Below are 13379 nucleotides of genomic sequence, written 5' to 3' on the forward strand. Positions count from 1 at the left end.
ACAGATACCTACAACTGGTTTGTGAAAGTAGCACCAATGTGGTCCAGTGCTTAAAGTCCATGACTTGTAATCAGAAGGTCCCTGGTTGAAATCCCATTTCTGCCACTGACTGTGACCCTAAGCAAGTCACTTCACCTCCTTGTGCTCCATCTTGTGGATGAGATGTTAAATCAATGTCCTATTGTAAGTGACTTTGCATATAATGTACAGTTCACAGCCTGCTCCTGTAAAGTGTGTTGTGACAGTGGTCCACTATGAAAAGTGTTGCATAAAGATATTGTTATTATACAGAATATTGCTTTAAGTATTCTGTTAGCCACATTAATACTGTAGAATTTATTTCTTGAGGGAAGAAATCAAACTTTCCTACTTTGATACATCTGATGATGTCATCAGCAACCTCATGCTTGACAAAGCATCTTTTAACTACTGTCGAAATTCTGGAATTACTGAATGAAGACATTCCAGTATACAAAGGGGGTCAGGTTAAAAAGACAAGCAAAGCCGTGGCTGTGGTTCTGTTTGTTAAAACCGATAAGACCACCCAGCAACTTGAGCAATCTTCTTTCCACATCAGCGATCAGTATTATCTGCACTGTGTCTGTAGAAAGGGGAAGTGTGGGCCTATGACGAGAAGCTAACTTATTGTAGCCGCTTTGCACGGATCTCATCGCGTGTTTGTTTTTTCCTGGCAGTCATGCTAAAAATATTCAAGACCAAGACCAGAACATTTGCCGCCACACTAGGGGAATGCGCCATAACTGGTGCTTCGTATCCCCTAAACTGGTGATTATAAGCATTATATATATATATATATATATTCCTGGATATATATATATATATATATATATATATATATATATATATATATATATATATAATAATGGATACGATAAGCACCAGTTATGGTCAATATATATATATATAGATATATATATTCTATATATATATATATACTATAGATTGAAGGGGGGAGCGAGAGTCGAGAGCTCTTATATAGAGAGAGAGAGAGAGAGAGAGAGAGAGAGAGAGAGAGAGAGAGATGTGTGTGTGTGTGTGTGTGTGTGAATGTGTTTTTTTCCTCTACTTTCATTTGAAGAAAATACATCTTGAGGTATTCAAAGCGTGGGACTGATGTTTATTTAGTCCAACAAAAGGTATCTCATCGCCTTCTCTTTGTCTAAGAAATTAATGTAACAAAACATGAGCCAAAAAACAGTTGGCTATATTGGAAAACATTATTATTATTATTATTATTATTATTATTATATTATTATTATTATTATTATTATTATTATTGTCTTATTTTGTATATTATATTAATAATATTGTTGGTTGCTATTGTTTTTAAGGTGGGAAAGCAAGCAATGCTATATATATATACAATTATATTGTATTATTACAATTGTTGAAGCTGACACCCTGGGATCCTTCAAGAAGCTGCTTGATGAGATTTTGGGATCAATAAGCTACTAACAACCAAACGAGCAAGATGGGCCGAATGGCCTCCTCTCGTTTGTAAACTTTCTTATGTTCTTATGTTCTTATGTTCTTATATATAACACAATAGTTTATGTGTCAAACCGGAATCTGGTGGGCGGCAGGCCGGAAGAGATTTCAGAGAAGGTCTGTACTTAGCCGCCCACTTTTTATTTGTGAAAATTTCCAAAAAGTTTTAGGGGCGGAGTCACTGAAAAGCTTTAAATACCAGAAAACACCAGCCAGTGCTCCAGAACAAGCATATCACTGCTGAAAGGAATAGGTGATCCCGTGTACTAAATAAAACGAGTCAGAATTTCATTTACAGTGCGTTACAGGTGTAATCGCAAGACAGGTATGACCAACTCAACAGCGGCTTCTGCTGCCTCGGGTCTGTGTTACCCCGGGCCAGGGGTACCCGAAGTGTTCACCTTCGATCCCATACCCGAGCCCCAAACTCGGCAGCATGTCTCTCGATTAGGGAGAAACGGAAAGGCGAAGAAAGTCCTGTACCCAGCAATGGTGAGTTTAAAAAGGCATACCTTCCTTTTGCGCTAGTTGTTCGTTAATAAAAAAAAATAAAAATAAAAAAACTTAAAAAATGAATACATTTATTTATGTATTTATTTATTTATTATAAAACTAATAGTCTTGTAACTTTTGTAAATTTGTTAATGAGGCTTTATTTGTATAACAGCATCAATGTAGTTGCTTTTCTAGCGCTTTTGCGCAAAGTTAAATAAGTGATAGCATTTTTCTTTGTACATTTATATAATTGTTTCATTATTTTTGTGTTTGTTTCAGACAAAAAAACGACTCCCGGTTGCCGAGGGACGCAGCACCGTTCAGAAATTGCTTTTCGTGTTGCTGGCAGTCGTCTGCTTTCAGATATACTGCGCCGAGGAGTCAGTGTGTGCAGTCGGTGAGAGCAGCCAAGCTGAGGAGGCGAGCACTCCATCTAAACTGGCCTGCGAACAAGACCTACTAATCGGGGAGACGCTACTGGAAACTCCGGCTGAAGAGGACGTGCTAAGAGATTTTGCTGCTCAGACCGAGAGAAGAAGCCGGATTCTGCTGCTTGTGGGTGTCTCACAGTACATTAGTGAGATGAAAGGCAAGCAGTAGACCCTTTTCAGTAATTAGGGGAGCGAGATGAACTCTACCCGGTCATCAGTGTGCCACGCATGCTTGGCCCGGGCAAATTAAGGACTCCCGAGTATTTAATTGGAATCCGAGATTTATAGCCTGTTCTGATGTCTGCTAGAAGTGTGCTTCTGTGACACCAAAGAGAAGTTATGAAAGACGCAGAGTTTAACTACTTCAATTTTAAGCAAACGCATTTTTAAAGGCACGTGGTTATTTATTTTAAATCCTATTTATTTAAAAAAAAGTTAATGTATTTTTTATTTATTTTTATTTATTTATTTGTCTGTCACTGAAGTATGGCATCTCCTGATTTGTTTCATTTTAATAGCAATCAATTGTATGTAAAACAATTTATTTTGTATCAAGTGGCAACGATACATACCTGTTAATTGATTGATGCTTGAACATTATTTTAGCAGTGTTTTGGGGGAGGAGCAGTGACCTGTTATTTATTTATAACAATTATATTTAATGTGTGTGTTTTAAGCTTGTTTGGGGTGTACAATGTAATTATACTTACTGTGTAAGCTGCTGTTTCTGTTAGAGACACTGTCTGGTCATCGGCTTATTTCTGGGCTGAATCCTCTGTTCCTTTTAATGTTTTCAAGGTCTGGAAACATAGCCTGCTGTATGTTCTATGAACAACTAAATAAAAACAAGGTATTTGAATATATTGTGTGCTGTGAACGTCCTGGGTAAATTCAAACATCTTTCTAATTTTTAAACTAGTATAAACTTGAGAGACCAAGTCCTCTGGCCTCGGACACAGAGCAGAGACACAAGCTGTGTTTAGCTTCTCTACAGCGCCTTGTGACTTTTTAAAGTCTCTCCCACAATCATAAGAGGCTGAGTTGTGCTCCTCTCAAATCAGTGATGTTCCAAGTTAGATTAGTGGTATAATAATGATACACTAGGGTGTCTATATATTTACTAGTTTAACCAGGACAGAATCTGTGAGATGTACATCAAGATAAAGCATTCAAACAGGACCAAACCCCACCCCCACCTTTTTCATAAACACAGCGATCCAATAATAAAAGCTTGAGGGGGAAGAAAAAAAAAAAAAAGACGATTGCAATTTACACAGGATTCTGGTCGCTGGTGGTATGTAAAGGATTTGCAACCCTGGTTAGATTTTAAATAAATAATCTGATTTCAAAAAGGTGGTGCGAAAAGGCAATTCATTCTAAAGATGCCTGATATACAAAGGCACAGATGGCCCATATTTGAGCTCAATTTAAGGATTTTTAAAAGTAGGCACATCACTTACATAAAAGTTCCCAAACTCCACAAACAGCAATTCAAAACCAAGTTAATATTTTAAATGACTCACTCTGGCAAACTTCCAATTACATTCAAGTACATATTTGTCTATTAAACATTAGCTGACATTATGAAACATTTGCAGTAAATAATCAAGTTAATGCTTTGTATTACTTGTAATTGTCTTTCAATATAATTTCATATCACCGGCAAAGAGAGTGTGATTAATCGATCACCTTGATCGGATGATTAATTGATCAATAGAACACATCAAGATTAAAACCCCTGAAGAAATATCGATTTGGAATGCGTCAGATTACATAAATACAGCTTGTGTTGTGATTTTTTCAAAGACAAACACATTTCATATTTACAAACAAGTACTGGCTTCGCTGCCACCTGTGGGCTATTTTGTGCAAGTACAATATTCTCATTGAATCTATGTGCTGTGCCTTCCATTTTCTGAAATCCATGCTTGACATTCATTGCCTCCTGTGTTGGTACAATTTTATATATTCCAGCTGAGGTTTCTAGGAGCGCAGGAGGTCCAGGGGTTTTACATCCTTACAAATAAACTACGCCTCTCCAAAAAACCCCGAAAAGAGCAACATTTCAAAATCAAATTTTCCAAACACAGTTAAAAAGACTGAAATGTGTGTTTTTAAAGGGAGCACGTTACACGCTGAAATTAAGAGGCACATGCATTTGATTATGTGCGTAACAGCAGTGACACACACTTAAACACGAGACCCATGGAAATCAGAATGATTATATAGACACGGTCTAAATGGGACTGCAGCTTTGGACTATAGCCTTGAACTATAGACATTAGCTCACAATGACCACAGCCTTGGACTATTGACATCATCTCTGGCTATAGGCTTGATCCACTTCTCAGAGAGGTGATCCAATAACAGCTGAATGTCTTTGGATTCTAACCAGACAGCGGATGACGTCTTTTTTCTCAGCATTCTTAACCTGCTTTCCACACTGTTCGACTCTTGTTTTAAAGTTCATTCAGCTTTGCTCTGGTTACTGACCGAAAAATTCTCACACCCAGAGGTTTATGTACAGATAGGTAAATAAATGGCTATATATGACAAATGTTGAGGTGTTCCAATACGTTTGCACACTGCTGTAGGGATCTAGAAACCTCTCCCAGGATTCAGCCAGCCTTGCTAAGCATTTCTATCGATTTTAACATACACTATTACATATTCATGCTGAATGTTTATGATGGCTTCAAAGCATGAGAACACAAGATGAGAAACTTCATTTGTTAGTGAGATCTGCATATACAGTACTGTACACAGTACACAGCCACTAAATCCTCAATAGCACAGATAGGTATCACGCCTTACATGATACAATTATCTGTGTATTACAATCCTGCACAGCTACTTCTACTCCAGCAAGTGTTTCCAGTGACGAATGCATGTGATCTATACCAGGAACCATTACTGGAAATATTCCCCAAAAAAACATTATGCAATAAAACAGTCCATCATTATTGATCATTTTATCTTATTTCAGACCATCACTTATATAACGACCTGCACAATATCGCGATCTGGATAACCATATCATTAAATTCTAGAAATAAATGCAAGCCATGAAGAGAGAGAAAGAAAGGGAAAGGCTGCATTCTGTACAGAACAAACAAACCAAAAAAAACAGGAGAGCAAAGTCTGATTAGCAAACAGAATATATTTGGTACATTTCATATTCTCTAGCCACAGTGCACAATGGATTACTTTTTTCCTACAGGCCAAACACGGTTGCATTTCATTGTTTGGCAAGCAACTAACAAACATACAGCAATTCTAATATTAATAAAATCAATTTGAAAGCACTCAAGCATTACATGATTCAGTAACTGGAGTGCAACTACCATCTACACAAGTCTCCTTCTCATATACAAATTGCTAAGGCAGAGGCGTTTTTCAAAGTGTAAGTATCTCTAATTTCTAGCTCTCTCTCTCTGGTGATTATAGAAATCAGGTTTGAAGGTACTCTCTAGATAAAACGTAATTAATGTTTTATTCTATTTCAGAGTGACTCACCTTTCTTTACTGAAAAGTTTTTCTGTATGTATATTATATATATATATATATATATATATATATATATATATATATATATATATATATATATATATACACACATGGTTTATACCACATGGTTATATTTATCCAAAATAAAAATAAATTCTTTTTAGTAAAGAAAACCTAATCTTTGGATGAGATGCAAAATAACATTCACTATTGTAAGTGACGTCTACAGCAGCTGTTGATGCATAATAATAATAATAATAATAATAATAATAATAATAATATGTTGGTATTGGAATCTAATTAACATTCTACTGTTTAATTAGGGCCACACCTCGGAAAGGCAGTGTTCCAGCGGTACAGAAAAAAAAAAAAAAAGACAAAATGTATCGCATTAAGCTGTGAAGTTCAATTAACAGATTGTCCTCGTGTTTCAGTGAAGATCCAACGTCAGCTCAAAATAACTATGAAAAGGAAGGCAAGTGAAACAAGCAACTGCGTCTTTGTCACACAGTTGCTTGGTTCAAGTTTTGTAAAAAGCAACAGGTGGTTGTTTTCCAAAAAAAAAAAAATGCATTACTGACTGGAGAAAATGGGGTTGAAATATCTTGCGGTTCAACAATTGTTCTCTGTGTTTTATAAGATGCACTTCAGGCACTTCCCACCAGACACTGGGCACATGCAGACAGAAACACAGGGATAGGCAGACAGGCATACAGGGATAGGCAAACAGGCAGACGTTTCCACTGGGAGCAGAAAATCCGAGAGCCTGTGAGGTTTTCAACCCAGTCGTCCGGGTTTCCCAGCAAGCTGTTCAAAACAAAAATTTAAAAAAAGTAAGTTTTTGTATTAGCGTTATTCATTTCTATTCATTCATTCCTGGTATACTGTAAAAATACCTGTGTTGTTAGACTGACAAGGACATATCAAATGGACTACAATACTTTCGTTTATGAGTCCAGGGCTAAGATAACATTTCCAAATGCTGACTTTCAGACTCATAGTAGCCACTGACAGATACGTTTGTGTGACAAGCAAGTGTAACATTTATATCTGCGTCATATTTATTTCATGCGGATATAAGATCTGCAAGCAGAAGGACTGCACGCACACACACACACACACTCAGAACTGATATTCGCTGTAGGTTCTGCACAGCTGGGACTAAAAACAAAAGCTCCCTACCTCAAGATTCCAGTGAGAGCTTGAAGGAGAAAAGCAGCACGTTATTAAAAACACTTTCTGGGCTTCCACGGCAATCAAAAGCAATGCAGGAACACGTGGTTTCGATAATTAGTGAGGGGTGTGTGTACTTCATTATTTATGCATGTATTCATTTGTTGTTGTTGTTGTTATTATTTTTTCCATTATCACTCTCTCCCATTCCTTCGCCCTGAACACACAACCTCGAGCGAGTAAAACGTGCATGTATATATACACTGTGGTACCAGGATTCAATGGCCAATCAATTACTCACTTGAATCCCAGCACGTGAACTAATTTCTATAGTCCTGTGCTCACATACTTAATCTGCACATGAAGTGATTATGCAATCCCCGTGCCTAAATAAAACTATATATTTTAAATCGTGCTACACAGACCCATTTATATCCCGTGCACCTATACACCAACATTAACACACCACACGCAACACATAACACAAAATCCACACATGGGAGGGGCACACTACCACAGGAGGATAGTTCAGGTACTGTCACGTCTGAATTATCAGATCGTGAAAATAAGGTACTTCTTTTTCTCCTCTCCTAATGCAAGTGCAGCTATGACCAAAAGTTATGCAACGTTATATACAGAAACTGGTGACTGGTTTAAATTTTATTGGTGCCACAAAAAAAAAAAAAAACTGTTGGTGCGACTATCGGTTCCATAAGATAACACTTATCCAACAGAAGTAGTCAAAATATTCTTGTGTGACCAGGTCTTTATGCATTGACAGAGACACCCCTACAAAATGCTACACAGTTGGGAAACTGAATACCGGCACAGCCTCTGTCAGCCCAAGCAGTCTGAAGTGAGACCAGCCTGTGTGCCAGTGCGCCAGTGTGTGGGTACCTGACTGATGCTGACACCCGTCAGTTTCTCCATGGCCTCAGGCAGGCGCTTCATGATGTCCAGCACTTCCCCGGTCAGTTTGGCCGCTCCAACATCTCCATTGCCACTCGACACCATCGTCACCTTCCTAGACTCAGACAGAGGCCTGCTGATCTCTTCTGCAATCTGTCAAACACACAAGAGGAATATCACTGCAAAATTCCTAAATCGCATTATTGGATCGGAGAAAAAATCTTTTTAAAAGAGCTGAAAACAATAGGACTGGGTTAGGACAGGATAGGGTAATTTGTCTCTGCTTGCTTTAATAGCCAACCCCCGTCTCCTGTGTGCCTCCTCACCAGCGGCAGCTTTTCCAGCAGCATGTCCACCATGGCAGCTTCCTTGTACTGCTTGAAAGCTTCGGCCTTTTTCGACATCTGCTCTGCCTCTGCCCTGGCTTTAACTTCCACTGCAAAGGCCTCAGCTTCTCCCTTGATCTGCGAGACAGAGACACACACCCGGGGGGTTACAGTCACCATACGAGAGCAGTCAGGATCGTATCCCAGCCAACCCTTCGAACAGCCGAGGAAAACTGTAATCGAGCAGGCAGCCCGCGTAGCATGAGCTGAAACGTTGTCCGCTAAACTTAAAAGGACGTATCAAATCTTTAATTTGCTAGTTTTTTAGTTTTTTTTTTTTTAAAAAGGAGAACATTATATGTTATTGTTACAAAATGAGAACAACTTGACAGTGCTAAAGAGAACTTGAATTATATATATATATATATATATATATATATATATATATATATATATATATATATATATATATATATATATATATATATTTTTTTTTTTTCTTTTAGGTGAACAGAAGCAAAAGCCTCCCTGAGGCAATGGAAGAAGGATGGTAAATCTAACAGAATATTTTTTTTTTCTGATTTGTACCACCAGTGGGAATGAAACTGCACAACAGCCATGGAGCATGACTTGAAAATGACTCAACTTGAAAATGAAGATGTGCACAAACTACAAGACAGCAGTGCGCAGTCTGTATCGCTGGTATGGCAAGAAGTTAAAAACAAATCTAACAGTCTTAAGCTATGTCAACAACACGTAGCAAACTTGCAAAAGCTCGCACAAAGATATATGCAGATCTTATCGTACAAAAACTGGTTTCCATCAAACTGGATTCTAGCAAAACAAACAGACGTAATGATATCATGAGTTTCAAAAAAATGGTTTGGCATAAATGTTCTTGACCTGAATAAAAAATACATTTTAAAAAAGTACGAACTGTAAAGCCGGTACTGTGTGTTCCTGAAAACAATATGGCAGCAAGCCCAGTGATTTGTACTGGACAACTCCTAAAGAAACCTTACAGAAAATGAGTACACAGCTGTGTCCCAGATTCTGAAGACAATAACTAAACCCCTTGATTTTTTTTTAAAACATATTGCATGCACTTGCGGACTCACCCGGATGCTCTCAGCCTCTGCTTCAGCCTGCATGATGAGCTGGAGCCTGGGGGGAACACAAACCAAAATCTCAAATCTTTCTCAAATAGATGTCCAGAGATACAGGCTGTTTTGCAGTAAGTAACCTGCCAGAACCGGGTTATTTGAACCCAGGTCGCAAATATCTGCAAGCACTACAAGTAGACAATGGGTGCGTTAAGCGAGCGGTTCAGAGCAAGAATTTTTGCCTCTGATCAGTGATGAAATCTGCCCTGCGGTGCTCCGAGCTGCTCAGGGGGAGCGGAACTGAGCACGCTTGTTAAGTGCGTTCTTTCACTGAGCTGTCAACTGTTGACTGCCAAGCCCCGGTACCAGATCCAAGCAACAGTCACCTCTCTGCCTCAGCCAGCCTCTCCAGGCGGTAGCGCTCTGCGTCGGCTGGCTTCTTCACCTTGGCGTCCAGCTCCCTCTCCTTGCGGGTGATCTCCTGCTCCTGAAGCATGATCTGCTGGGCTCGCTCCACCACCTGCACCTGCATCTTCTCCTCCTCGATGCGCTGCTTCGTCTTCGCTACCTGCGAGGGGAGACCGAGAGACTGGCGTCAACACAGGCCTTCTCCAACCCGGTCCTCACCCCCCCCCTCCTCCACCCCACCCCCCAGGTCTAAATTAACCAAATCATCAGTTTAGTTAAGTAATTGAGAGCTCAGTTGGAATGAAAACCAGAAAAAAGAAAATCACAGGAACAAATACAGAAACATGCTATGTCACGAAAAAATGGTTGAAAATAGAAGGATAATGATTGTACGACAGATAAATGCATACTGTATTTGGTCCATTATATTGTATAATTACAAATCACAATTACACAAGGCTCAAGCACAATTACTGTACTGAATTGTATAATTACAACTGTAAATTGATCCTAAGTCTGTCAGTCAATGTGGAATGTAGTGTGCGCTAGCATGTGTTTCTTCTTGTGTTGAAAATTTCTTACGTCATAAGTAGTTCACCTGTCGCTCCAGGAAAGAAATGAGACTCATCCATTCCGGGTTTTACTATGAGCTTGTCTAGCTAACAAGCTCAGGTGTGTCTTATTAAACTCACAGCAAAACCATGAATGGATCATACCACTATGCAATGGGACTTCCATCCCTGAACTCAACAGACATTAATGATGAGACCAGTGATGGCACTGATGATCACATTACTGGAAAAGAGTCAAAGGTGAGACTGAAGGGAGGTGTTCTCCCAATCACAAGGGGGAGGGGTTTATTCTCTTGCCTGCAGCTGATACGCTAGGTCTGACTCCGCCTTCTTGGTGTTGACCTCCACATCATAGGCTGCCTTCTTCAGCTCAAAGTCTCTCTGCGCCTTTGCCATCTCGATCTCATTCACGTACTGAGCGGAGACCTTCTCCTGCATAGCGTGAGCTTCCTGAGGGAGAGAAACCATTGTGCATGCCGCTTCATTGAAACAGCTTCACAATTACACATATAGAGGGAGTCCTTTAAATATCCCCCAACCCCACCCACCCAATCACACACCAAACTCATAAAACTTGAGTGAATATGCTTGTTAACCCTTTGCGGTCCTATGTCGGACCCTGTCTGACATCATCAAAAAGACTCCAGTTTTTCTCCGGAGAAAGCAAAGAAAACCTTTTAATGGCCGAGTCAGACCGATAGGAGCAGAGAGACACCGAAGGGGAAAAAATAAAGGGGGCGTACCTGAGCAATACAGGTAGCCCCCCCTGCACCACAGAGATAACACGGACACAAACAAAGGAGATAGCTGCTTCCGCATCCTGCGCTCAAAGAATATCAGATATTTGAAGGGCTTTTTGAGATGTTACAGTCATAAAATAACTGGGTCGCATTATTGAGGAGTTTGGTGATAAAACGAGAGATCAGGAGAGGATTTATCAGTATGCACGTCTATAAAGAGGTATGTGAAAAATACAGCGAACAAGGGGTGGGGCTTGGCTGGAGATGCAGTGCTGAGTGTCCTTTTGCTACGCAGTGCCTTTTAAACCTGTTTTGCTCTGAATAAATGGATTGCTAAAGGGTTAAATGAAATTCCTTCAACTAAAAATGTGAAAACTAAAAAAAATTACTGTTGAAAAAAGTTCTCTTTAAAACAGAAAATCTGTACCGGGTGCCGTTAGGGAGAAGGGCCCAAAATAAGGGCGACTCCCGGTAAATCAGAGAGTTGACAGGTCTGTCTCTCTACACAGAAAGCACGTAGGCCTGCCTCACTCACCCGGATCACTGCGTCTCTCTTTGCCACGGCTTCTCCAATGCGGGCGTCCTTCTGTACCTGGGCTGTGCGAGCCTTACCCAGAGAGTGGAGGTAATCCTGAGGAGGGAAGGGAACAGCACAGCGGTTAGGGCTGGCGCCCACAATACTGCTTTCATGCCACTTTGTAGTGTGGTGCAAGCTGCTGTACATGTACAGTGTATTAGAGGGCACAGGCGATTTGTTTGGAACTATTTCATTTTCATTTGTAAATGGTCTTCCGCAACGGTGAATAGCAAATATCTTAACTCATTCTGCATTGCTGGTATTGTCTGTTTGCATTTCCCACCCCAAGCACCACAAACTAGCAGGGGTAGTGGAATACTTTAATAGCTGTATTACAATGTACCAGAATCAGTACTAAACAAGTTTGGATAAGCTGCTCTCAAGATGCAAGTACACATGCTGGACTATGTGCAAGCTGGGAATCATAAAGCTAGACCTCTACTTGGGAAAATAAATCTAACCTTTTAATTAATTTACAAAGAGCAATCAGTGCACTGGTGCACGATTAAAATCGTTCAGCGCTACAGAGACTTCTAAGGTCCCTGTGATGAACACTGTAAACCTATCCTGTAGAGTTCAGATCAATGTACGCTGCACCTCTCTGAACAGGGTTTGTTCCCCAGAGCATTCAAGAAACCAGAACAAGCTGGGGATGCCCTCCAACCAACAAGTATTGAGACAGAAGCGTAAATGCTCACTAAATATTCTATCTTGGCATCCATAATTAAATCTTCAAATCCATGGAAGACTTTTCTGAGCAATACATTGATGACTGTCAAAAAGCTTTTCCTCCGTTTCCAAGTCCACGCTCCTGTTCTTCTATCGGGGTTAAATATCAGGTCGGATCTTTTCCAGCAGACAGCGGTAAGACCTACCTGGTCATCGTGCACGTCCTTCAGGGTGTAGCTGACCACACTGATGCCCATGTTGAGCAGGTCTGAAGAGGCCACCTTGAAGACCTGCTCAGAGAACTTCTTCCTGTCCTTGTATATCTCCTGCAGAGCGCGCACAGGGCTCATCACTACAAGCACGTCACAATGCAGCAATACATCATGTACATATCATATCCTGGCCACAGATTTCCTGCTGCATGTGTGCGAGTGCAGAAGTCTCCATATTCTGAGGTCCCTGCATGTCTGTATACAGCCCCTTCCTATCATTTGTTAATATACAGCTGTGGTCAAACGTTTTGCATCACACTACAGAATTAACACATTTTGCCTCATAAAGTCGAACGAAACCTGCTGAATAATGTTATGTTTAACTTATAGAATTACACACCGCTCTGTAGTTTTTCATACACTTAACGAAAAACGGACACATTGAAAAACGTGACATTTCTAAATCCAACATGAAGTACTACTCTGCTACTATCATGGCTTCGGTTATCCTTTTGTAATAAAATGTTGTAGTTTCGTTGATTAAATGACGTTAAATAAAAGATCTAAATTCTGTTCATACAGTTTTTAAATTAATGTCTCAATCCTAAAATTCATGGTGATGCTGCAAAACTTTTGGCCATAGCTGTATATCAACAAAATTAATTTAAGTTAGGGAACCCAAATTTCTTAACTATAAACTATTCTTACTGTAAACTATACTGTATTTAAATATGAATCTTGCATTGTA

General features: G+C 39.7%; 2 protein-coding genes across 2 annotated transcripts; one reads left to right on the plus strand and one right to left on the minus strand.

Moving 5' to 3' along the window:
• The first annotated feature begins 1537 nt into the window (after positions 1–1537).
• Positions 1538–3963, plus strand: LOC121304371 (radiation-inducible immediate-early gene IEX-1-like). The gene is made up of 2 exons (XM_041235474.1): positions 1538–2001; positions 2284–3963. Exons 1-2 carry the CDS (start codon positions 1837–1839, stop codon positions 2602–2604), a joined length of 486 nt encoding a protein of 161 aa, XP_041091408.1. The 5' UTR covers positions 1538–1836; the 3' UTR covers positions 2605–3963.
• Positions 3964–6190: 2227 nt separating this feature from the next.
• Positions 6191–12769, minus strand: LOC121304173 (flotillin-1-like). Its single transcript, XM_041235140.1, has 9 exons — positions 12626–12769; positions 11709–11804; positions 10731–10883; positions 9840–10021; positions 9469–9514; positions 8351–8488; positions 8013–8177; positions 7125–7143; positions 6191–6749 (listed from the first exon to the last, which is right to left on the minus strand). The coding sequence occupies exons 1-8, from the start codon at positions 12767–12769 to the stop codon at positions 7126–7128; spliced, it is 942 nt and encodes a 313-aa protein (XP_041091074.1). The 3' UTR covers positions 6191–6749; position 7125.
• Positions 12770–13379: the final 610 nt, after the last annotated feature.

This window comes from Polyodon spathula, chromosome 37 (assembly GCF_017654505.1).
Source record: "Polyodon spathula isolate WHYD16114869_AA chromosome 37, ASM1765450v1, whole genome shotgun sequence".
Lineage (NCBI taxonomy): Eukaryota > Metazoa > Chordata > Actinopteri > Acipenseriformes > Polyodontidae > Polyodon > Polyodon spathula.